Raw genomic sequence first — 25,281 nt, forward strand, 5'->3', positions numbered from 1 at the left:
CCCATTCTGCTCTTCATGGGAGCAACAAATCTGACTTTCTGCCTACCAAAACTAAGTAAGGCTGTTGTGGGAAATGGCAGCCTGCATGCCTGACACTTTTGTATCACGGAGAAATGCTTGCCCTAGGTTTGCTGCTTGTGTTTATTTAAAATTCTGGGACAGAGACTGAATAGACCCTTTTGTATGAGCTTCTCATCTGTACCAGTGGTCATAAAAAGTCGACAGTTGCTAGCCTGTAGTATGTGACACACTGGTTATTTCCTAATCACCATAAGCCAAGAGGACGTGAACACTCCCCTGCACGCCTCGGGGGATCATTGTGTCGAATGTGCATGCCCTGTAAAACTCCAGTCCTAGGCTTCTGTGGTTATGGACTTTGGCCTTAAGAATAATAGATTCTCAGACCATTAATTGCTTTTATTTTATGTCTCTGTTCTTTTAAAATCAAAATTTCTTGTTCCTTTTATAGGCTGCCATATATTTTGTTTCTGTGTACTAGGGAACAACTCTGACATCAAGGACTGGTTTTTAGCAACATAATGAATGTATCTTGTGTCCTTTCTACTACAGTTTGCAACAAAATTTTAAATGCAGTAATTTTATCTCTGACATTTATTATTCCTTTTGGTGGGTCCCAATTTCAGGAAGCGGCATGTCCACACAGGACTGATTGACTGATCAGAAACATTCAAAATACTTCCAGCTTTTTAGCTATAATTCTGGGCATATCTTTGGAAATAGCATGCGTAATACTGTAATGACATGTCTTCCCTAACCCTTTAAAAAATAAAAGAAAAATCCTTTACTCAGGCATATATAGCTTCATCCCAAAAGCAAAAAGTAAATACCATATTTTTGTCCGAAGCATGATAAAAAAAATTCCTAAATGCTGTATTTGATAATGATATATAGCTTAATGGCTACTTTTCTTGTTTTAATAGAAGAAGCAGAATAAATAGCTTTCCTAATGCCGTGAAGTTTCTCCTTTAATTAAAGCAAATACTGGTATTCATACTAAGCAGTAGAGAAGTTTGGTAAATGTTCAAACCAAATATAACATTTTGAAACAAGACCCAATGCAGCTTTCTTTGTTCCACGTTTCATGTCTAAATTACATGTTACACTGTTAATTTGCTGGTTGCAGATGAAGCAGTGTACACCGCATGGACGTGCTTCAGCTGCAGATTTTGAAGGTGGATGCAAAACAGCAATATTCTCATTTTAGAGATGCAAAGCTTTAACTAAAGAAATTAATGACCTTTTCAGCAAAGTAGGCTCAGACACCTACTGTGGGACTTTGGGCAGAGTTTAGGCATTGGGTTTTACAATTGCAGCTCTCTGCCTATCTGCTGGGTTACTTACTCTGAAGACTTTTAAAATATATGAATCCTGTTCCAGGGAGTGTTGATGTTTTTTTGCATCTGAACAGTTGGTGGATAAAACATTCACAGACGCTGGCACAGAGAACCAGGGAGTCTGGTAGATCTGACAGTGGCAAAATGTGTTTACATGGGGCAGTGTGGGGTATCCTTATGCCATGTTTTTGTCCAGCTGCTTTCAGAGGAGTCCACAGCCCCACTCCTTTCTCACTGCAGTCTCCAGTTGTAGTTGTTAGACTATCCCTTCATACAGTGACCTCATTCAGAGAACTGGAATCGGTGAAAGTTGTTGGAAGTACAAATAAAGTTGAGGGTGAAGTTCTGGCCTTGCTTGAGTGAGGGCATTGGACTGGCTAGTCTCAAGAGCTCTGTTCCAACCTAAATGATTCCCTGATTCGTGACTTAATTTCTGAAGGCAGCAGCAATGCTACTGTGATAGTCACATTAGAAAGTCATTAGGATCAAAATCCAGATGAGAATATGTGTGCACATGATAAGTCTCCACCACACCCATTCCCTTGTACTGTAAATATTTTAAAATTCCCTTTAAATGGCATGATCCTGCAGTTGGTCATTGGAAAAGCGGCGCTAACTCAGCATTGTGAAGACGGAGAGATGCCATCCACAGTCTTCAGTGATGGAGGCCTTTAAGAGCAGGGCTACTCTGAGCATTAAAACATCTCTGGGCTGAAACTTTTGATTCTTTCCACTTTAGAGAAAGAAATGTGTCAAACTGGAACATAACAGGCTTTGGTTTTCCATGGCTATGAAGTGCAAAATTTGTCTACTACTGCTAATAACTGACTATAAAGATGTGTTTTAAAAGATGCCTGTGTTACTATAGAAGTCAGTTGGAGAAACCCTCTAAGACTCAATTTGGAGTTTTAGAAAGCAGCATTCTTTATTGGCAGTGCTGGGCACGCACAGAATCATTTCACAAAGGTGAGCGTACCCGATACTTGCTGACAGCAGCTATATATTTAGCCTGCTCATGCATATTCATAGCTTTTCCAGGAACGTATTATAATATTTGCATTCTAATTATGTATGCGCTTTCTTGCTGAGTGGGGGTCTTCTTTGGTGATCATCAGTAGTCTTCCTCACTGTGTTTACTGAATGACCTCAGTGCTTGCACACACTTGCAGTTAGCAGTTGGTATGTCCTTGCTTCTGTTCCAGTCTCACTCCATGCTGGGCGCCACTCTGCTATCTTGAAAGCTGGCATCCTTGGTCTAATTTACTCTCTCCTTAGTTAACAGTCCCATGATGTTCCTTCCCCCATCAGGCAATCATTCCTTTCTCTCTCTGTGTTAGTAAGTTAGAACAGTTTGCTTTATTCTACTATGCTAAAGGCATACACGCTATTGTTAGTTTAAGATTTAAGGTTACACCTGCGGCTACAAGTATAAGCAAATATTTTAGGGGGCTTTATTCAGGAAAAGAACCTTTTAAAAGTAAAAATGTTTGCCATCAGAAAATACTGTCTCCAAAGTGGTTTCATAGAAGATTAAGTGAGAGAGAAAAAAGTCATCACATTTAAATATTCTCCATTTTGATGCTTTCTGTGCAGTTTTAGATGATCAACCTGGAAGGTTTTTCAGTTCCTAATCTTCTGAGAGAGACTGTGAGTGAAGAGATACTTGGAAGGGTGCTCTTATTTTTTTTATGTATGTCATGTTGTCTGAAACTTGTTTCACTATAGAGTACAAATGAGGTCAGATCCTGACCTGCTATTGAAATAGTACGTGTACTCCTGACTTAGACAGTGCCCCTGGATGTTAAGAGGCATACCATATTGATTTGCCAGTCTTCTGCTGCATCGGAACATATATTTCATGGGATATCTTTGTACGTGTTGTATATTTGAGTTTCTTGTTACTTTTTTTCCCCCATCAGTCTGTCAGTATTTTCTGATTAGGAAACCTTGCTAACCCTCCACGTGTCATTGTCCATAGGGCTATATAAATGTGGTCTACGTTCAGCAGTGGAAGTTATTGTTAGAGAATAGTCCTGATAGTGCATGGGGAAGAAGCTGTGCATACCAAATGGCAAAATGTGCTCTTATTTTTTTTTTTGTTGTTTTTAACAAAGCCATACTAATATACTTATCAGTAGGTTTCAAAATGCTTTCCTCACGTAATAAGCACTGATGTCTTATCCACACAGGTCTTAAAACTGAAGTACAGACAGTTTAACCTGACACAGCAAAGTAGGATTTCAGTTTTCTGTGTTTAGCTGGACTGCTTCCATTGTAGTCAATGTTTTACCAGGAATGCTTTTTGAAGAGCTCACCAGTTTCCTTGCATCTGATTACATTAACATTATCATGTTATCAAATATGGGTATAGAAAATTGTGAAAAATATGCTATTAGAAGTATTAGTGCAAAATCATTTAGTAAGCTTTCCCTTAAGCTTAAGTCAATCTGTGGAATGATATTTTTGTCCTGTGTTCCTAGTATCAAATGGGATCAAAAAATATTTTCATATATCGTGTAATGCTGAATTAAGTTATTACAATCAGACCCTTGAGCTATAGGTATCTTTCGTTTAAGAAACTCCTTGAGCTGCCTATCAGTGTGTGCCAATTTGTAGGAAATAAGGATGAAATAAGATTATGGCAAGATGAGACAAAATGTAATCACCACCTTGAAATTTCTCTCTCTCCAACACTGACCCAGACTGTCTCATAACTAAACTCTGTTATAGCAGATTATTAAATATCCAAATTGCTATTTCATATTTGATGACATGATACAGTTTTTTCCTACATAAGGAGTTATTTCTCTCTGACCATTTTTTATGCTGGCAGCATAAGCTGCATAAGAGCAGAAGTCTCCCCTTTTCAATGTGTTGATTGCAATTGCTTCTTGATTGCTCTGTATATATGTGTGTGCATATTATACTGCATTTTTCTGGCATACATTTACCCATTAACATATACTCCCTAGAAGAAAAGATGAGAATGGTTATCCTTTTTGTTGTCTAGTTGCATGCTAACGATAGAAAGAAACCATTTTATACAACATATGTATTATACACGTTTCTAAAAGCATGAAATAGTTGTGTTCAGCAACACTAAGATCTAAGCATCAAATAGTAGCTTTTACTTCAAGTATTTAGCCTTGCAAAGTTTCCATAAAACCTTGACTCTCTAGTTTCCTAAAGTTTTCTCTAGTCTTTGTTCATCCACAGCAGCCCAAATGGTCATTAATGATATATGGCCCTTTCAGGGTGGCAGATGTAAAGTAAGGCTCAACCAGTCACTCATCTCCTAGCTGTTCACATATACCAAGCAGGCTGTGAAACAATTTACATGATAGCAAAGGGCAGTGAGGAAACGAGAATCTGTCTCCAACCCTGAACTGAGTATGTAAGTGCTTTTCCCTGCCTCCTGTATCCATCCCACCCCATGCACATCTGAATATGGGGTAGCTACAGACCTTGTTCTGATGCTCTCATTCAGGGCATGACATCTTTTTTTTCAAGCTCTCTACAAGTGGTGATAGTTTCCCAGTCTGGTAACTGCTGAGTTTGTTCTTCATTAGGCAAGACCAGTTCTCTCCCATGCATTAAGCCCAACTGATGTTTGTGGTTCCTTTCAAGACAAATTTTTGCTTTAGTACCAGAGGGTATGGAGACATGACAAGAGGAGGCATGTCCGGCTTTAATTTACCATAAAAGCACAGAACAGTCATGTGAAGTTTTTTTAAGGATAAAGAGTGTTGAAATTGCTTAGTCCACAGGGAGAAAAGACTTCAGAGTATAATATTCTTAATTGTTTCTAGAAAGGGGAAATCGAACTTTAAATGTTCAAAAGGAAGCAAATCTTTTAAGTGATTTCAAATCACTGGGGGGCTTTAAAAAGTAATTTCACTGTAACTTGAATTTTAATTGCCTGCTCCTTTCTCTTACTGTCATGGTGTTTTCATCCTGCCTGTTTTCCTGGAAAAGAGTGTTGTTATTACTGTTTATTTTAAGATATCCCTGGAATTTGTCCTGCAGTGCAACAAAATTTCAGGGATGGATATGTTTTAATATTCTGTACTATGAATATTTTTTATATCTTTGCAATTAAAAAAATGAAGTTTTAATGACTCTTCTCCTATAAACCCTGGGCTGCTGCATTTCTAGCATAAGAAGCTGAGGACAGACAATGCCAGGTGCAGCCAGAATATTGCTGCAGCCCCACATCGTATAATTTTTTTAACATTATTCAAATTAGTCTCAACACTCATATTTCTGTTGTTTCCTTTATTGCTGTTGTAAAGCAAATGGTTCTTTTATACAAATGTTATCTTCTGGCTATTAATTCAGCAGTTATTTTGGATGATGGCACTCCTGTTAAATTTAGGAATGTAAAACCTCATAAATATTTAAAAGTTTCAAACTGACATGGGAAGAAATTGTTTTTGACTTGCTTTGTTAATATCCTGTTGCTCGGTTCATAATAGATTTGGGATATACTGTTATTTCTCCACTGTTTGAAAAAGGGAAAGACAATTGTAGTTGAGCAACTCCTTCAAGTGTTCTCCCTGAATTGTAACAGACTGGTAAAAGTGTTTGCTTCCAGTAAAAAGCCAGGAAAATATCTGTTTTCTTTTAAGAGGGCAAAAAATGTGACAAATTTAATTAGAGCCCACTTCAAAGTGAATGAAAATGCAGCGGTAAGTGTGCAAAGCTACTTTCAATAAAACAGCTTCTAGTAGGTCTACCTACAATCAGGTCCTTCTCTTTCAGCATCTGTTACTTAAACTTCTTTCTAAGGACCAAACAAGGTTGACAAACGTGTTTCTTCCCTCAGAGACATTCTATGAAGAGCACATTTACTGTGCAAAGAGTGCATTCATAGACTAAATATTAGCATGCATCTCAAGTACCCCCAAAGCTCTGAAGAATAACTGAATGATAAAAAAGTCACAATTTCTGAAAGACCGCTAAAGGTCTGGACAACACAATCCCTGGGCCCAGGTTCCTCCTTCACACCTAACCATGTTTTCTTTCTTTTTTTGCCTCAGAAGTAAACACATAGCTTCTCAGTCACATCTTACAGGGTGTTAAGGTGTAACTCCTGTTGGGATCATCTAGAAGGATTTCAAATGTTTCAAAATATATTAAAAAAAAAAAAAAAAACAAAAAAAGATGCTGAATTGATTCAACCTGGATAAGTACACTTGCAGACGAAGTCAGTACGCAGTTAACAGAGCTTATACCTCTGCCTGCATGCTCCAGAGGTGGTTCAGCTGTGTCCTGGGATGACACTTGACTTAATGATTTGATTTCCTATGTCCATTACTCTCACTGGTGTAATACCACAACTTCTTGTGGTATTGGAATGCTCTTACTAGGTGCTGATCGGCAGAGGCTTTTATTCTAGCTAGTAAATACTTTAACACTGCCGTGTTAATACTGTTTTATGTCAGGTTTACATCAGTATAGTTAAACCAGCTTAATCTCTGCATGAAGTAATTATTGAGATGGCATTTTCCCTTTGGCCAGAAAAAGCATTTTACGCATCGGTAACTTGGAGTTAGGATGCAGTATTTCAAAACACAGGTTTTCAAAAAGGAAAAACCACATAAGGTGGTCACATAGAAGTTGCAACTGTGAAGGTGAACTTACAGTTGCATGAACAAATTGGTATTTTATACAAGTGAGTAGCTGCATGTGCCACACCAGCTGAGTCCATGTGATTTTAATGAGTTCAGCATGGTCCATCTCATGGACTGTGGGCTGGACACAGCCTCTTTGTGATGTTTCTACCTGACCCATCACCTTCTCACTGCGGGAGACAAGGAACAGATGCTCTGTCAACAAATGCAGCCTCCTCCACCTGCCCTCTCTAGGGAGACAAGTGACAACTCTGAAGGGGCGCACGGAAGGGCAAACAAGCCCATGAGGGTTGTCAGCACCTCCGCCTGGCTCCTGCAGGTGCTGCCACTGGGCCAGCCACAACGCATCTGTGTGCACAACTGTATGCATTAGCCAGTCCTGCACACTCAACTGAGGTTTTGTGTGCATGAAGAGCTCTTACAAACAGAACAAAAGTCTGCTGTTACATGGACAAAGCAAAATGTAAGGCTTTTGCTGTTGTTTGTTGGCTTACTACATAATCGGCATATTGAAAATAAGTTTTGTTTTACTTTGAAAAGTATTTCTGCTAGATTTCTTCTAATTACTCTGTTTTTTTTTGGTTCTACAGATGTGTAGTAAGCAGTGTAAAGCAAAGGGCACTTTATGCTTATGAATGTAAAGACATTTGGATGAAAAAATTCTGCAGAGCAGTATATTTACTTTGCATTTCTGAATGGTAGCTATTAAAATTCCCAGCTGCTGGCTGTCCAGATGTTTCTTGCATTACAGCATTGTAATTTGCATTGGAATATATTGCATTACTGCAGTAGCTGTAAAGTGGTCAGCTCTCACAGTCTAAACGCTATATATGGGCTCAAGTTGGAATGGTGAGCATATTTCCTGCTCACACCAGGTTCTTCTCCTTCCCTCTGTTTGTCTACTCATTAGCTTGACATGTTCATATTTCTCTGATGAAGACTTTTATTGCTCAGCATTCAAATCAAGCAGGGGATGTATTGGCAGGTCAGAACTGATGTATGGATGGTTGCAAGAGTGACACAGAAAACAACTCCAAGTTTTGAATCAGAAGTTTCCCTCTCCTTTTGGCTTTTCCAGGCAGCAAACATCCCTCTGGTGTCAGAGCTTGGGATTGATGACATTCATTTTGATGACTTCTCGCTGGATGTGGATGCCATGATTACGGCAGCCCTGCGGATGTTCATGGAACTTGGAATGGTTCAGAAATTTAAAATTGACTATGAGGTAACCATCTGCGCTGCAGAGAGATCTGCTGCTTTTGTCTTGGCACTGCTCTGTCCATTTGTACACGTTTAGTAACCCTGATACAATTTGTACTTTTCATTTCAGACGCTGTGTAGGTGGCTTTTGACTGTTAGGAAGAATTATCGAATGGTTTTGTACCACAACTGGAGGCATGCCTTCAACGTCTGCCAGCTAATGTTTGCCATGTTAACTGTGAGTATCCAGCTACAGACGCAATCCCACAGGAGCTTTTACTGCCACATTGCTTTACCTGTCTACACATTTTCCAGCATTTGATTTCTTTTTTAGTTATTATGATACTCATTCATTTCCAATAGAAGTGCACACGGAAGCTATTCAACTTAAGGCAGCATATATTTGGCAAAACCTCACAGTGTTTTAGTGACAGTGATATCACGAGCACATTAAAGTGACTGAAAACAGATGGCAGTCTTGGAGTGAGCTTGTTATTATAGATCTTGATCTTACAAAAATGTTTTACTTTTGGAAGTCTTTGATTTGACATTTATTTCGGACTTTTAAATTGGGAAGTACAAAACCAAAGAAGATTAGAATCTCAGAAGTATTTCCTATGCTTATATTTACTACTTTTCTATCCAGCTTCATCTAAATAATTGTAGAACATACTGCTTTAAAACGTTTTAAGATTATCTTCCAACAGAATGATCTAAGTGAATCTTGAATCTCTGTCAGACACTGTAACATTTCTGAGTTTGATTAACATGTATCTCCATCAGTACCTCTAACTCCTTTCAACACACCAGTAAATTCTGATGCAAGTACCACCACTCTTACTTGCTCTTTCTCCCCTACCCCTCGGCAACCTTGCTGCAATAAATAACCCACATTTGGCTAATTAATTCTTGTAAATGTGTTGATATAAACCTCGGTGGTCCTGGATGTTTAATATTCTGGTTAATATGGCAAAAGAGAAGCGACATGTCTATGTGCTCACAACACTTAACTGCTGTACTTTGCATTTTGGGTTTGCCTTATCTCCAGTTAAAAATAAGAGTTCAAGTTTTTCCATTTTCTCTTCATGTTCAGTCTTAATGGCCAGTCATCTATTGTGAACCTTAAAGTGATCATGTTAATAGCATTTGTGTAAGTATTTATTTATCTGGAATATCATGTGCTTCTTTCCTAATTCTTGTGTTCTTGTTGATGGCTGGTCTCTGTGGCATGGTTAGCATTTGGACCCTGTCTGCAGCAGTGGAAACCCCACAACCTGTGCCATTCACAGCATGCATCAGCGCCAGTGTTACAGGGACTTGAGACAGCCTGTGGCTTGTTTCCTGCTCACAGAGCATGGGTTCCCAGCTGTCCTCCTCCATTTGGCATATCTCTGTGGCAGAACTTTTTGTGTCAGGCAAGTTAAAAAAAAAAAAAGAGTATGATGCAAGTAGATGTGGTCTAGTGCTAGGTCCATCCCAGCTATATGGGTTTGTTTCTGTGAGCATTTACGGAGGCGTAACAAAGTTTTACCATACAACATGAGCCAAAGGAAATCGAGGTGTTCAACAAGAGAGAAAGGTTGAACTTCTGGGTGTGAGGCTGCTCAGCTGACCAGAACTGATGTTGTTTCAGCAGACACTTTCTGATGGTCTCTAATGAAATCGTCTGCCGTTTTTAACTTTTTATAAACTTGCCATGCTTTTTTCTTTTCAGTTATGGAAAAATGAAAAGCTTTCTACTCAGACAAGTAAGTGTAAAGTCAGGCAGCACCATTCACCTGGGAATTAGACTAGTTTCTGTCAAACGCTGCCAGCGCATGAGCCTTCAAGCCTCACCCATGAGGACCTCTAGGTGGAGCGCCGAGGCCACGTTTTGGGCAGGCTGTTCTTCGGTGGGAAACGTGCTCTCCCACTAGGCATCTCCGTCTCAGATAGCTGTGACTACACTGCCTGCAGCAAAGCACATCTCTGTTGCTCCAGCAGCCACCAGTAAAAGCCTGCGAGGTCTCAGCCATAAACTGCTTTGACTGTAGTTCTCAAAGCATAATTTTGGGTTTCTTTTAGCAGTCGGCACAGGGATGCAACTGTCTGTGGGAGCATTTTCAAGCCTAGCTCATTTTATTTCACACGCTTCCAGTAGTAAACTGAATGAGCAATTCCATGTGCAGGGCTTGGCTGCATGTGCCCATGGCATTGGTCTCACCATGTATCCCACCCCACTCTGCTGTGGCTCTGGCTGAGAACAGAGTGAGTTCAGTGTATGGCCTGCTTGTGCTTTTCTCCCTTCCAGAGGTAGGAAGACTCATCTTGCCAAAAAAAAAAAAAAACAGGCACAAAAGAGAGAGTCAAGAGATTAGTAATAGCACAAGGCTTGCTCTTACTGCAGCTGTCTTGGGGAAACCCTCCAAGTTAGTATGCACCTTGTTTATCCACTTGCAAAAAAGGCAAAACTCCTTGACCGTCGTAGAGGGGCTCTGATGGTCAAGAAGGCAGTGTTCTGCGCAGTTATTGCACCCTATTCCTGATTTCTCTACAACAGTCAGCATATTGCCTGCACCACAAATAGAAGCCAATAGGTCTATTTTAGGGCATTTCCAGGTAGCTTTACCATAGCACAATAATGTCTAATGTGTAATGCAGTAGCTTCTAATGGCCCCCACCTGCTCTCACTGAATGCAGAAGGAAAATTCAGCTGGGTTGAAAAGCCAAACAACAGAAAGCAAACAAAGTTTAAACCAGTTGTTTCACCCCTGGATCAGCCTTCTGCATATCTAAGGTATGTTCTTGTTTATCAAAGTATGTATTTTCTATCTCCGGTTAGAGACTGAGCAATTATAAGCCCAGTCCTGCAAGCTGTACTTCCGTATTTCAGACTTACCCAAATATTCTGAAGACAAGGACTGAAGGAAGACTGCTCCTGCGAGTTAAGGATGTCACATGAGATTAAAGTGCAGGATTAATCCCAGGCTTCATTATGAATGCCTTTGCCTAACACAGCTCACATTGACACTTGTTTCATAAAGTAAAAATGAACAAGTAAGCAATACAAAATTAAAATCCCATCTGCTGTGCTAATAACAAAACATATATATGTGGGACAAGGTATAATGAATGCAATTCATTTCCTCACATGAAAGAATGACCTCTATAACTCACTGGAGACTCTGCCACTCATGAGTTATGGGTCATTCGTTTTCTGGTGAAAATGAATTTTACTGCACAATCAGCTATAGCCATGTATTTTTTCTCCCTGTGTAAATTCAAAACATGAGGAAACATAATCCTCTATTTTCTTACATTATGGTCAAAGCAGATATCCCCTTACCGTAACACTGTTTTAAATTAAATGTTTTTTATTAAGTGAAATATGCATATTTCTCTCATAGATTCAATGACAAGACCTTTGCTTAAATAAAATCTTGCCTTTATTTTTGAGATATTGCTACTGTTAATAAATTTCTTAATCAGCTTTCCTGTATTTGCAATACAGGTTGAATGCTTGAGTTTAATCAAAGCTAAATGAATACTAAAGACTACTTGTTACACCATCAATTTCATGTTATAAAATTTCTATTTTAAGTTGTTTTAACTTAGCTGTGAACATTTTCTCTAGATTGAATCTTGACACATGGCACGATGTCAGTTACGGTTAATTCCTTTTTAAAAAATAGACCATGATTATTAATTGTTACACAAGAGCAATGTTTAAAAAGTAAAAAGAGAAAACTCTCCATTTTAGACAATTTCCTCTGCCTGGGTAGCTGCTACTGAAACTAAAAAAAGTGATGCCCTAGGAATCAGGAGAATCTCTTAACATTCAAGTTACTCTGTATACCAGTGGATTTTACATGAAAGAAATAATTTTTCCTTATATTTGACCATCTTTTCCGATATGTAAACTTTCGGCAAAACTCTGAAGCTTTTGTAGCAAGTCCTGCACTTCCTCAATTCCTGCTGAAATGCATTTCTGAGCACCTGAGGGAGCTTGGCTCCCTGTACTGCCTAAATATTAACTATGGCCACATTTCAGACTATGAAAACAGAGGCTATTTGGATTTGAATGTGCATTTATTTAAGTGGAATTTGTGGTCTTCAAGGTGAACAGAAGAGTTTTCACATGGTATTGCAGCAATTGACTGGCATTTCCGAGTGGGCTGTAAGTTCTACCAAGTACGGACATCAAGTCCCACTGATCTTCACCATCTTTGTATCACCCTCTTCTTGCCAGTGAGTGAAATTATACTCTATTAAAAATCAATGGAATTCAAGATTTCTTAAGTACTATTAGTGTTCAGCCTTGGTTTGGTCCAATATACATCTATTTTATATTTGTTTTATACCATTTCCTTTCATACTAACTAGATTGTGTGGCTAGTTGAGGTGTGTCATTAGAGAATGGCGCTGTGAAAAGACAAATGTTATGATTTTCCAACTCAGCCAGTTATTTTTGCAGGCAATATGTCTTTATGCTTCAGAAGAGGTGAAGAACCAGGTGGTTTGATGGTTAGATGTGCAGCACCAATGAGGTGGTGTCCCACTCAGGCTCCATCACCTCCTCCAGGCAAGATCTGTTCAGGATGCTTGAGGTTAGCAGTAACAGTAGTGTTTATTTTCTGACATGGGGCAGTTCAGGCAGGAAAACTGCTGTGGCAAGTATCCACATGGAGAAGTATAGTGGCAAAAAATGTTTGTAGGATGATCCTCCCCCTTCACATGGTCATATCTGGTCTGAGCTGCTCATGGGAAATTTCAGTACATCAGTTTTCAAAATTCTTTCCCGAATTCAAGTAGGTATCTGCAGCAGAAATATGCCAGATTTCCTCTTTGAATCATATTGCTTCATTTCGTATGTCCCAGATAAAAAATTTCTTAATAGTTCATAACAGTTCCATAGAGCATATTTTAGCTGGCTTCCTTTATAGGTCTTTTGATTTAACATCTTGGCTATCTGTGACACTAGGGATTGACGAAGATGGTCACCTCATGATTGAAGAAATCTGTCTAACTACTCCTCCGAACAATAATTTCAAAATGAAATGAATTTTGTTTTTTATTTCTCTGATATGAAATTCCAGTTCCTGTCTTAGTGTGCACTTATTGGTGTTTGTCTTCAGCTCTTTTTGCCTTTAGTGACTTCTGGGAAGTAGAGAAATGACACGCTGAAAATGCAACAGAGAGATAGTAACAGATCACTCCAAGGACGTTATCTGTTCTGCTAACCATCTAACATACAGCAGGGAATATAATATGACAATAAAGCATTTATCTTCTCCTTACTGAAACATTCATGGTATCAAAACAAACTTGACTGTTGCTCGATGGTCTAACATTACTTATCGCTTTCGATACTGATAGTTACAGCTGCTATTTTTTTTCTGCCCTCAGACTGCAGGATTTCAGGAGATTCTAACTGAAATTGAAATTCTAGCTTTGATTGTGGGATGCTTATGTCACGACCTTGACCACAGGGGAACCAACAATGCCTTCCAAGCCAAGTAAGTTTTCTAATTCTTATTACTTTAATTTGTTTTTCTTCCACAGAAGAGCAAAAAGTGACCAGGATAAAGAATGAGGGATTAATTTCAGGTTTCCTGGGCCAAGGCCAGCTATTCTTATTCTTGTATGTAGTGAGGGACTATCCATCTTTATCATTCTCTATTCTTTTGGATAATTGCTGGCTTGTCATTTGTATTAGGCTGTTGAACTGACGCTGTGTATTGAAATGTGGTGCCAAAACTTGATGTTCTCTTCAGGCTTGGGTATTATTGATTCTGGTATTCAACCCAGGAAAAAATGGAAGTGTCTGTCTGGGTTGCTCCTGCTTGTTGGAATGCCTGATGTTAAGCAAAAGCTGTTCAACTATTATGAAGAAAATATGTAAAACTGAAATAATGCTTTCACAAAAAAAAAAACCCTTTCACACCAGCGTAGGCAAGCCGACATAAATTCCTGGTTCTGATACATATCATCCACAGCAGGTGCCTGGAGCAGTTGTCTCACCACATACTCATCAGTTGTGCAGCATGCAGTGTCCCTGGCCAGTAGAAATGCCTCCTCCCTGGCCTGTCCCACACACCAAAGCACATAGAGCCTGTTCAGAGACATGCTGCAATGGGTGGGGGGGGGTGGGGGGACTGGGCACCAGAACATGAAGCTGGATCTCAAATGCAGATTCTTACCTATGTGAAATCTTACTCTCCAGGCTGTTTTCAATTCTAAAAATGGATTTTATTTTATTCAAAGTGCCTATGACCTGATTCACCTGCCATGACCTGAATATATTTTTGCTGTCCAGTCTGCTGCCCTCAGATACAGTGAGGTAGAAGCAGGCTGTGGAAGTTTTGAGGGTTCTTCTTACTGTGGTGGTGAGGGAACTCCCTTAACAGAGGTCAACTTCTTTCCAAAATCCATGTTCCCTGAGAACAGGGAGGGACAACAAAAAATACTGCCTGACAACATCCTGGCCGAGCTGTGAAACAAATCTGTCAGACACAGTGACTCCTCCAAATCCTGTGTTGTTTTCTCGGCTTCCCAGGTCTTCTACAGCCAGAATAGAAGACTTTTAGGCCCTCTTGTCCTGCAGATCCCGTCATGTATTTTCAGCTTTGTGTGTTTTGCATTACTGCTAACCCTTAGTGTGATAGGAGAAGCGGCCAAATGGCTGTCTAAAGATACTTGAAGGGCAAGGTGATGTTGCATTAGCCTGTTTTGTCCTACCTTTTGCAGAAAAACTCTGCTGCACTGTGTCTATGCATGGGCTGCTGCATTTCTGGGGGCAAGCTGCCTCAGTGAACATCACTCAAACTGATATTTCTGATACTCACTAAGCTGCCATTTCCTGAGCTATTGGTGTTGCTGTACAGTCTCAATGAAACAATGACACTGTCTGGATCTTCAATCACCATAGCAAGGAAAATCAATTGCAGTGCTCAAAAGACAGAGCTTATGGTGCAAAGGTTACCAAGCACTGCTAGATGCCTTTTTGCAGCTGAGTCTTGAAGAAAATCAAAAAAGAGGAGACAAATAGGAAGGAAGCTCAGCTGATTGATGTTTACATTCCTAATTTAAAAAAACCAAGACCGAAGATTTACATCCTGACTGTTTTAGGCTCTGATTAAGTTAACCACTTCTCCACTGTAACACTACTTTTGTGTAGAGGGGTGGCTGAGTTAAAGGCAGAGGTTTCGGCACTAGACTGCTATCACTTGTTTGACAGCAGAGTACGAAGAGGAGGCTGCCATTTTACGACTCCATCAAGAAATTGCCGAAGACATTTAACAAAAGACAAACATTACCACACATGCATAAAACATCCCTGAAAACAGAAGCTGTAGTTTTCATAACAGCAGCTATGATTTATTCCTCTAACCTGACATAAATTTAAGCATCACATTTTCTTATTTTATCTTCAGTGTTTAATACTGCTGTTCTGTGTGATGAAAGTTCAAGAGGTATATGATGGAGGCAGTATCGCAGTTGTCTGAATTGGCTCTGCTATATATCTCAACACCATATTCTCGAGGGATGATGTTTCCTGGACATCCTTCTTTCTAATATAGCCGCTTCTGATAATTAAATATCAATATGATGCAGTTTTATAGTATATGGTCCTAGGAGCCTCTTTCTGTTTGTCTCTAGTGTAATAATCTCTTATTCTCATTTCTTTGGAAAGAAAACCCATGTTGTTGCTTTAGATCCCAGAAGTGAAGTCATGGTGAATGGTAACTATTCTGACAATCCAATCCCATTCTCTGCATCTCCTAATGATTCACAATTTTATAATTGTATTCTATAGATTTTTTGTTATTCAGACTTAGAAAACTGACCTGCTTTGTGCATTCTGAAGCTAATTTTGGCTTAGACAATAAACATGATGAGAAAATACATTCCAAAAGATGCTAAACTTTACTTTTATATTCACTGTTATCACTTGTGGGTTTTTGTTTACCTTTGTATTTTTTTTTTTTAAGTGCAATATTTTACATGCAGACAGAACCTCACTGCATTTGCAGTTGATTTTTTGTTGCTGTGTTTTGGATTTTCTTAAGAGTTTGCAATCACCTATTGTAAGCCATTGTGTTTATATCTATTAAGAATTAAAAACAGTAGCAAAACAGCCACTCCTAGCTCAGGGATGTTACTGTTTGTCTTTAATGCGCAGTGGTGTGCCTGTGCTGTTGCACTGCAAGGCACTTTGAGAGTTACATTACAAAATTTCATTCATTAGTTCCAGGAAAATCTTTAGTCAGCGGATAATATTTAGCAAAGTCTGTAACATAAATTCTTTGTCTTTAAATTAGTATTTTGATCTTGTCAACTCTCTGTGGTTGTTGAAATGAAGAGGGAGCATATAGCTACATGCTTTTGTTACTAAACTATCTCTGAAACCTGCTTCGTAAACAGACACATGCAGTATTTGTTGACTCCCCATGTTCTGTTTCAGGAGTGGATCAGCCTTAGCTCAGCTCTACGGCACCTCTGCTACCTTGGAACACCACCACTTCAATCATGCTGTCATGATTCTCCAAAGTGAGGTACAAAAGCGTTACTATTAATCTCACTGTAAGCTGTTGGGCAGTTTCAGCTGGAGAAAGGAAATACCACACACAGTACCTTTTTAATGCCCTCTCCTTGAAGAGTTATTTATTGGTTACCACAAGGTCACAACTAGCACAAAATTAAACAACTACAAATGCTTATCATAGAGCCCAGAGATTGTATTTGTCTCAATCAGCTAGGGGCAAGGCAAACAAATCCTAACCATATTGTCAGCTTTTCTCAGCCTTTTTACATATATCCTGCACAATGGTTTATAGGTAGGTGAAACAACCTCTTACATTTCCACACAGGTCTTGTATTCAGAGTATCACAGTCATCCTTGACTGGACAAATTTACTTTATTTGACAGTCTTTTTGTAATCAGTATTTTCATGATAGTTTTACATAATTTTTCTTAATTATTTATGAAAAAATATCAGTAATATCATGCTGTCTGAAGTACACTAGTTGTTTTGCAGATAGATATAAAGACATATTTCTTGTCTAGAGTATCTTATGTGTAACAGTATGCAGCATGCACTACCTCAGAGATACAGTGAGAAAAGAAGGATGTGTTTTCTGAGTTTACACAGCTAGCTTGTTACAGAATGCATCCAGTATACATAAAAACAATAATGTTATGCATACAGCACACTTGGAGACCATATGCTGATCTGCAGTAATTTTTGAAGAGCATCTCGGAATGTCCCATGGTCACAAGTGGAGACAGGGTGATGGCCTTCCCTCTATGTACAGAGCCACAGAGATTAGTCATGGGACTGTGGCTTTTACTAGACGTCATATTAAAAAAGCAGACGTAGGAAAGGGGAGGACTCGTATGAGATCTAAATAGCTCAATCTGCTCGGCCTAGACTAGCTTGTCTAAAAGGTGATCCTAGGAATTAAATGGTTCCTTACACTACCAGGGAAAGGCATAAGAAAAAACAGCATTTGAAAGTTAAACAGACCAGTTTAGAATAGGAAAAAAGAAGTTTTGTTTTGTTTTGTTTTTCTAAACCAATGAGATTGTCCAGTCCCTGGAACAAGCCTTCCTGGGAAACAGTGATTTCTCTGGTTCCTGAAATCTTCATTGTAACTGAATATTTCTCTGAAGACAGGATCAAGTCTGAAGACAAATGCAAGTTAAATACAGGTCCTCCCCTTTGACCATTCAGTCCTCACCAGGTCCTCATTTCTAGACCAGAAAAATAAACCTACGTGATTTTTAATTCAATAGATTGTATTTGCTAATGGGACACTGCACTTTTCACTTTGGATCCTACAATTTATTTAAAAATACACCAAGATTCACTTAAAAATTCACCAGCTGAGCAGTCAGTCTCCTCTCTTAAATAAACTGAAATTAATTTATATCCTATTTGCTAATAAATAAGCTTTAGATTCTTAAATCCTTCTCAATATTTAGGTGAAAAGAAATAATCATTTCATTGTCACAGCAGAGATCATCTCTTATGAATGGCAAAATATTTTTTTAGTCCAAACACTACCTGATCTATTAAAAAATACTATCTCTACCTCGACCTTACCTTGACTATGTCCACAGACCACCAGAGTTATAGCAATCCCCCTGCTGGAAAATTCTTGGGTTTAAGTGCATTTTAATCTTCCTAGGCAGTAGGTGGCAGCGCATACTGAATGTGTGCATTACAGTGCTAAATATCACCAAAATAAAACTCTTTAGCAAGAACCTCATTGTTTCTACAGGTGATTGGGGGGGGGGGGAAAGAAAAGGGTAGTGCTTTTATTTATGTCAATTTAGTTACCTGTGACTAATGTCACAAAGATCACTTCTTCAGCTTACATTTAGAGTTTTCCATTCAAATTGTTTATTTATTTTCTCTAGGATTTCATAAATTACAGGATCTCTGTCCCTCTCAGTTTTCAGAAATGCAGTTACAAATGGACCTTCCTGCTCTGAAATACCAATATTAAATAATTTGTTTCATTCTGGCCACAGAGCACCTTTCAAATTCTTAATCCACGATCCCTTAAAAAGTAGCCTATCTGGCCTACAAAGGGCATTTAAACTGCATAAAGTTGTGGGTTTTTAGTCTGCATAGGCAATGCTTGTATACACTGTAAGACAATGCAGTAATGGGCAGAGTGAGCATGTGGACTGTTTTGAACGAAAAACTGATTTAATGTCTTTGACTGCTCTAATAGCAGTTTGTGTGCCTGCAAGCAGCAGCACAGATAAATCTATTAGGCGCACAACTCAAAAGCTGCAAGACATTGCTACCCAAAACATTTTATAAGAGAAAAGATTGAGATGTGTCCATAGTTTTTCCTCATAAACTGAATCTCTGCAGGGTCAGAGCAAAGAGTAAATCTTTCCTCAAGAGGCTATAATTTCAGCAGAGTTTAGAAAAACAGTGCAGGCACTTGATTACAATTGTCAACTCTTCCACCCCAATGTAATCTCAGCAGTATTAACATTATTTTTTTGTCATAGTTTTGCCATGAATCAGAAAAGGCCTCGGTTAGAGGGAAACAGTAGACTAAAGAGTTAGAAAACCTTTTATAAACATTTATTGATTGCTAGCACTTTACCTCTTTTATCTCTTTCATTATAGGGTCACAACATCTTTGCTAACTTGTCCTCTAAGGACTACAGTGACCTTATGCAGCTTCTAAAGCAGTCGATATTGGCAACAGACCTCACTCTGTATTTTGAGTAAGTATTGGCATTTCTCGTATTTGACAAATGAAAATTCAAAGAATTTACTCTAATGACCTATTAAATACCAATAAGGGTATATAATATGAGAAATTAGTGTTTCAACCTGTGGTTGAACAGATTTAGTCTAATACTTAGTATATCTTGTGCACTTGAGATATTCGTATTAGGCTAAGTAAGATTTGCTTTTATGTGTAACATGACTGCATCAACAAAAAGCAAGTGAAATTCTAGACTTATACTTTTAAGCCAGTTACAGCTCAGTGCTGTAATTTTCTATCCCTTCTATGATAATTCCTTGAGGCATCTATAAAAAAAAAATAACATTTTAATTTTTTTCCACCATTTCTGTTTCTAAACGTGTGCTAAGAAATACTGTATTTAGTTACAGACCCAGCTGCAGAGGTAATGAAAGCATACACATTGCTGTTTTGAAGACAATTTATGTAAATTTGCATTACATGAGTATAGGTCTTAAAAAGCTTAACTCAAGAGACTCTCTTTCATCCAGTTTTCTTCCTTTTCCTTGTTTACAAATCAAATCTGAAAGCAAATTGGTGGTATTTTATGCTTTTCAAATACTGCTAATTATTACCAAGTTCTCCCTAGTAAGTATGCGTGTGACTGTACATGTGATCAGAAGAATCATGGTATCACCGGCACACTGGGCTTTTGACATCCCCCTCTGGCACAGACAGTCTGACTTACAGGGAGAAGTGCTGCTGGATGCACAGTTTCTGCATACTACCTTCCTAGTCTTGACAATAATTCATCCTTAGGATTTTTTTTATGTCCATTTGTGTCCTCTCCTGTATAGTGCCGGTAGCATTTATAATGTTTTCCTTTGGGTGGTATACCTGGATTCGGTCCCTCCATTGTGCTCATGGTTTATACCAAACCAAGTTTCCAGAAAACAAGTAAAGTCTATGCCTTGAGATTGTTCAAATATCTATATCAACATTGTGTCTTTAACTGTTAATTGTAAAAATACTGAGATGCTGCAATGTTTACTTTGTCTTTTTTTCCGCAGTATTTGGTTACTGTGCCAAGGGCTGTTTCTAAACAGTACTGGCAGTAGGCATGCTGACATTTTTTGTTTCCTGCAACTGTTGTCAGAAAAGTTGTATTAAGAAAGGCTTTTAGTGAACAGTTTTATTATAAATAACTTCTAAACATTAGAACATTAGAACATAGTCTATGAAGAAATTTCTCTTGCTGACAGGAAAATCCTGAGTAAAACTAATAACCCCTTTTAAGCATATTCTTTTTGAAGCTGTCTGTTAGGATTGCTCTTTACCTGGGTGGCTGGTATGATGGGAATTTGCTGACAGCTTGAAGTGAGATAAAAGGACCACAGGGATATATGAGTATGGGTTTTCCTGTTTCACCACAAATAACAAGTGCTGCAGAAATGTTTTGTGTTGTCAAGGAAGAGATGAGTGGCAGGAGCTGAGAGGGCGACTGCCCTGGCACAGCCCCATATGTTCCCCCTGCCCAAGATCCTGCAGCCCCTGAAAGAGCCAGAGAGGGCCCATGGCAGCGTCCTGGGAGGAAACCCAGTCCAGACCCTGATGTGACGGAATTCTCTTCTCTGCCTGCCTTAGGTTGAAAAACTCCATGGCCAAGTTGTCTTTCTAGTTTTAAATCAGGGAAATAATGTCCAAAAAAGGAACATCAGGTGAATTTCAAGGTTATTTTTCTTTGCTTGCATAATTGATTTTATGTGCTACATGGATCAGAAAACTTTTAGCAAATGAGGCCTCTTTACTCAGAAGTCTGCAAATGAGTTATCTTTTCCTCTAGTGTTATTATGATTCATTAATCTGGTAGTTGTTATGCTACTTTACTTCCAAAAGTGCCTAAAAATCACTCCCTGGAAACAATGATTTACAATCCTTAATGCCTCTCTATGTTAACAGATGTTTCCACACAAGTACCTTGTTTCTTCAGTTTGCTACATCTTCAATACTCTTGCAGAGGAGGAAATTCTTGTATCAGTATTCTTAGAATGCCTAAACCTAATGATAGCAAACTCCAGCTTGCTAAACAGGAACAAAACTCCAGGCAGACCAAAGCTTTAGAACCTTCTCAAGACACTACTTTTCTACAAACAAAGATGGTTTTCAGTGAAATACCAGATGGAAAATATACTTCTTTTTAATAGATAATTCTAGATAATGATGCTTGTAGATAGTACAAGAAGCAAAAGCATGGAACGAAAATGAAGTTTATGGAAATTCACTCAAATGATGTCTTGAGCCACTGGGCTGTAGAGCAACTGGATTTGCTGTATATAGCAAGACAACTTTCCCTTCCAGGCAAAATCTAGCCAGAGTTAATGTTACTCAAAGATATTACAAAATTGTTATAATTCTGTTTATTTCTGAAATCCTGGTGTATTATGTTTGCTTAATAATAGCAAACCTCTTCATTTTGGATACCATGCATAAGCAACCAGTAGGAAACACAAAATTTTTCCTTGTACCATGGCTACTTTCCTCAGGCTAACTCCTTCCTACACTAGAAATTCTCTGTGGAACTGGACTACTCCTCCTGCATTCATTTAAATGGATTTCAAAAGAAAATTCTTATTTTAAAGTTTTTAGCCTAACATACGGCCTTGAGACTCACGTTTTCAGTTACTGTTTATGGATCGCTCTATTTCAAATGTGAATGTTTGAAGTTTCTGAGATGTCACCTTCCTGAGCTTTCAGCTTTAAGCGTTTTTACCTGGTTTTTGTCCGTTAATATATGAATTGCCCAGAACATCTAATACTTCAAATACAGCTACAGGTTGGGCAGAGAAGAGATTCAGAGCAGCCCTGTGGAGAAGGACTTGGGGGTGTTGGTTGATGAGAAAATGAACATGAGCAGGCAGTGTGCGCTTGCAGCCCAGAAAGCCAACCGTATCCTGGGCTGCATCAAAAGGAGCGTGACCAGCAGGTCGAAGGAGGTGATCCTGCCCCTCTACTCTGCTCTTGTGAGACCCCACTTGTGTGCAGTTCTGGTGTCCTCAACATAAAAAGGACATGGAACTGTTAGAAGAAGTCCAGAGGAGGGCCATGAGGATGATCAGGGGACTGGAGCACCTCCTGTATGAAGACAGGCTGAGGAAGTTGGGGCTGTTCAGCCTGGAGAAGAGAAGGCTGCGTGGAGACCTCATAGCAGCCTTCCAGTATCTGAAGGGGGCCTATAGGGATGCTGGGGAGGGACTCTTCATTAGAGACTGTAGTGATAGGACAAGGGGTAATGGGTTAAAACTTAAACAGGGGAAGTTTAGGTTGGATATAAGGAGGAAATTCTTTCCTGTTAGGGTGGTGAGGCACTGGAATAGGTTGCCCAGGGAGGTTGTGAATGCTCCATCCCTGGCGGTGTTCAAGACCAGGCTGGACGAGGCCTTGGGTGATATGATTTAGTGTGAGGTGTCCCTGCCCATGGCAGGGGTGTTGGAACTTGATGATCTTAAGGTCCTTTCCAACCCTAACTATTCTATGATTCTATAAATCATTACCAAATTTTGCATTGTTAGATTGGGCACTGAAATACAGGATGGAAAAATCCACTGCTTGCTCTCTTAGAGTGTCTAGTTATTGACGATCTGGTCAGGATTAGCCTGGTTTTAGCTTTATGTGCCAACTGCTCTTGGCCATTAAGATTGTCATTGTTGCAGCAGTTATTTCCACTGGAGCCATGATGCTATGCCTTTGTGTCAGAGAACTGAATTGTTTTCTGCATGTGTGGCTTTGCGTTGTCCCAGCAAATTTTGTAATGTGAAACTCCTATATCTTATTTCATGAAGGATTAGATACCATTATGTATCCTTATATCTCTCTGCTCTAGCTGCTGTTATGAAATCCATTATAGAAAGGCCCTACAGTAGCAGTGACTGCTGGTGATGCAATGTATGACAGTCAGGAACCAGAACAATGGAACATATTCCACATAAAATACTGTCCATTGAGCAAGGGCAATGTTCCTGGCAGTGTGAATCTCCTCGGGTATAAAACCTGTGCTGGCTGCTGTCAGACTATTTTCAATAATCACTGTTCAAAATATGATGAAGTTAATGTAGAAAATAAATACAAGACTCTGCAAACTCACTCTTGGGGAATCGAACTACATTTTCAGTTAACAAAGAATCTCCTATGAGATGGGGCACTGGACTGTTACTCAGAACACAAGTATCTGCTTTCCAGCTTTGATGCTAATACATTGCGTGGGCAAGTTGTTCCATATTTTTATACCTCAAGTTCTGCTATATCTGGGTCAGGATCTGTTTCATATTGTAGCCATGCTGCATGCAGTAAGAGCTGCTCAGAGTCTCAGTGCCATAAAAAGTTACAGGCTATGGTGAGTCAGAATTTTGGTACTTAAAGGCACCAAACAAGCATTAACATGCCCTGGCTCACGTTTTGTCCCTCTTTGAGGACGCAAGGAAGATATTCAAGAAGACAAAGCACGGAACCAAGCAGGGAGACCTAGTTTCTAGTCAATTAAGAACTACTAACGTGAAACACCTGCAGCTCCTGTGTCTCACTGTTCTGTTCTGTGTGCTGGAAATAACAGGAATTGTGCGTCTCTGACAAACCCTCCGGGATACAGAAGTAAAAGCCATTTTGCAAAGACAAGTAAAGAGAAGTGTGTAAATATTTCAGGGGTGTTTCTATTGTCTGTCCACTGCTGTAGCTGAACATTTCATGCTTCCATGGATGATTGAACATTTTGGTACCATTTATTTCCTTATCTTCAGAGACCATAAATACAGTATTGCTTTTACTAGGCAACTCTGACATTGGTAACAGACATTTATAGAACATGTTCAGATATTAGTATGTTTCGCTTAAATGGACTGTCAGTATAATGACTTTAAAAATAATACATGAGGTGCAATGATTTCATGTCATCCAGAGAACTGTACTTCCACTGCAGTGTTGCCCTGAAAGTGTCATTTCCTTCTCTGATAATGTGTTTTGTTGCAGGAGAAGGACCGAGTTTTTTGAACTTGTCAGAAAGGGTGGTTATGACTGGAAGACAAAAAACCACCGAGAAATATTTCGGTGAGCACTAATATTTCTTGCTTTCTGGTTATTTCAAAGTAAAGCCATATTTGTTTAAGGAATTTCATATATCATGAAGACTTAGAGTAACAAGATAAGATAGCTTGTTTTAACTATATGATTCATGACAAGAAATATATGGTATGATTTCTAAACATTACCAAACAGCAAGGATGTAATCAGTGTGACCTCACCTTCTCCATTCCTGTTTCTGCCTTGACACTGTCATGTTTTCTTCCCTTTCTCCCAGCCTCACCAGTTACCGCTCAGCCCTTCTGCTCTTTCTCCAGAAAGCATCAGTATTCTGCCTCAGGACACAAAGATCTTTCTTGTCCCTGTTCCCTCCTCCTCTCAGCTGTTTTCTTTCACTGGCCATGCTTCTCTCTGCTCTTCTAGTCTGTACCTGGGAATTTGCAGATACACGGTACTCTTCTAGCCCTCAAAAATGATCTGAGCATGCATCCTATTGAAAACCTCAGACATTGTGGGTGGTTTGAGTATACCAGGCTTTTGAGACAATAAAATGTGTGCATTTGCATATGCATGCCTGATTATGTCTCATTTTATCTGAAATTTCATTTGAATTCTGTTTCCACTTGGTCTTTTGACCAAAACATTGGCCATTTTCTATTTTCCATATCATTTCACCCATTCCTAATTTTAGATTCAGGCAATATATTTGATGTTTCATTTTCAGTGCCCTTGTTCTTCATTTAAACTTTCTTAGACTTTTATCTGCATCATGTACTGTACATAAACGCTTTCTACAGCTGAATGGTTTCTTTCTCCTAATGCATATA

General features: G+C 39.0%; 1 protein-coding gene across 4 annotated transcripts in view; it reads left to right on the top strand.

Annotated features, from left to right (window-relative positions):
- Positions 1–25,281, top strand: part of PDE11A (phosphodiesterase 11A) — a 147,909-nt gene that overhangs the window by 97,725 nt on the left and 24,903 nt on the right. For all 4 annotated transcript variants that reach the window (XM_062629378.1, XM_062629375.1, XM_062629376.1 and 1 more), the window contains exons 11-16: positions 8,067–8,213; positions 8,319–8,426; positions 13,574–13,683; positions 16,632–16,722; positions 19,321–19,421; positions 24,404–24,481. In XM_062629378.1, the coding sequence (XP_062485362.1) occupies positions 8,067–8,213; positions 8,319–8,426; positions 13,574–13,683; positions 16,632–16,722; positions 19,321–19,421; positions 24,404–24,481 (635 nt within the window). The remainder of the gene's footprint in view (positions 1–8,066; positions 8,214–8,318; positions 8,427–13,573; positions 13,684–16,631; positions 16,723–19,320; positions 19,422–24,403; positions 24,482–25,281) is intronic.

The sequence above is a fragment of the Pezoporus occidentalis genome, unplaced genomic scaffold (genome assembly GCF_034315485.1).
Source record: "Pezoporus occidentalis ecotype Australia unplaced genomic scaffold, CSIRO_AGI_Poc_V1 ctg332, whole genome shotgun sequence".
Taxonomy (NCBI): Eukaryota; Metazoa; Chordata; class Aves; order Psittaciformes; family Psittacidae; genus Pezoporus; species Pezoporus occidentalis.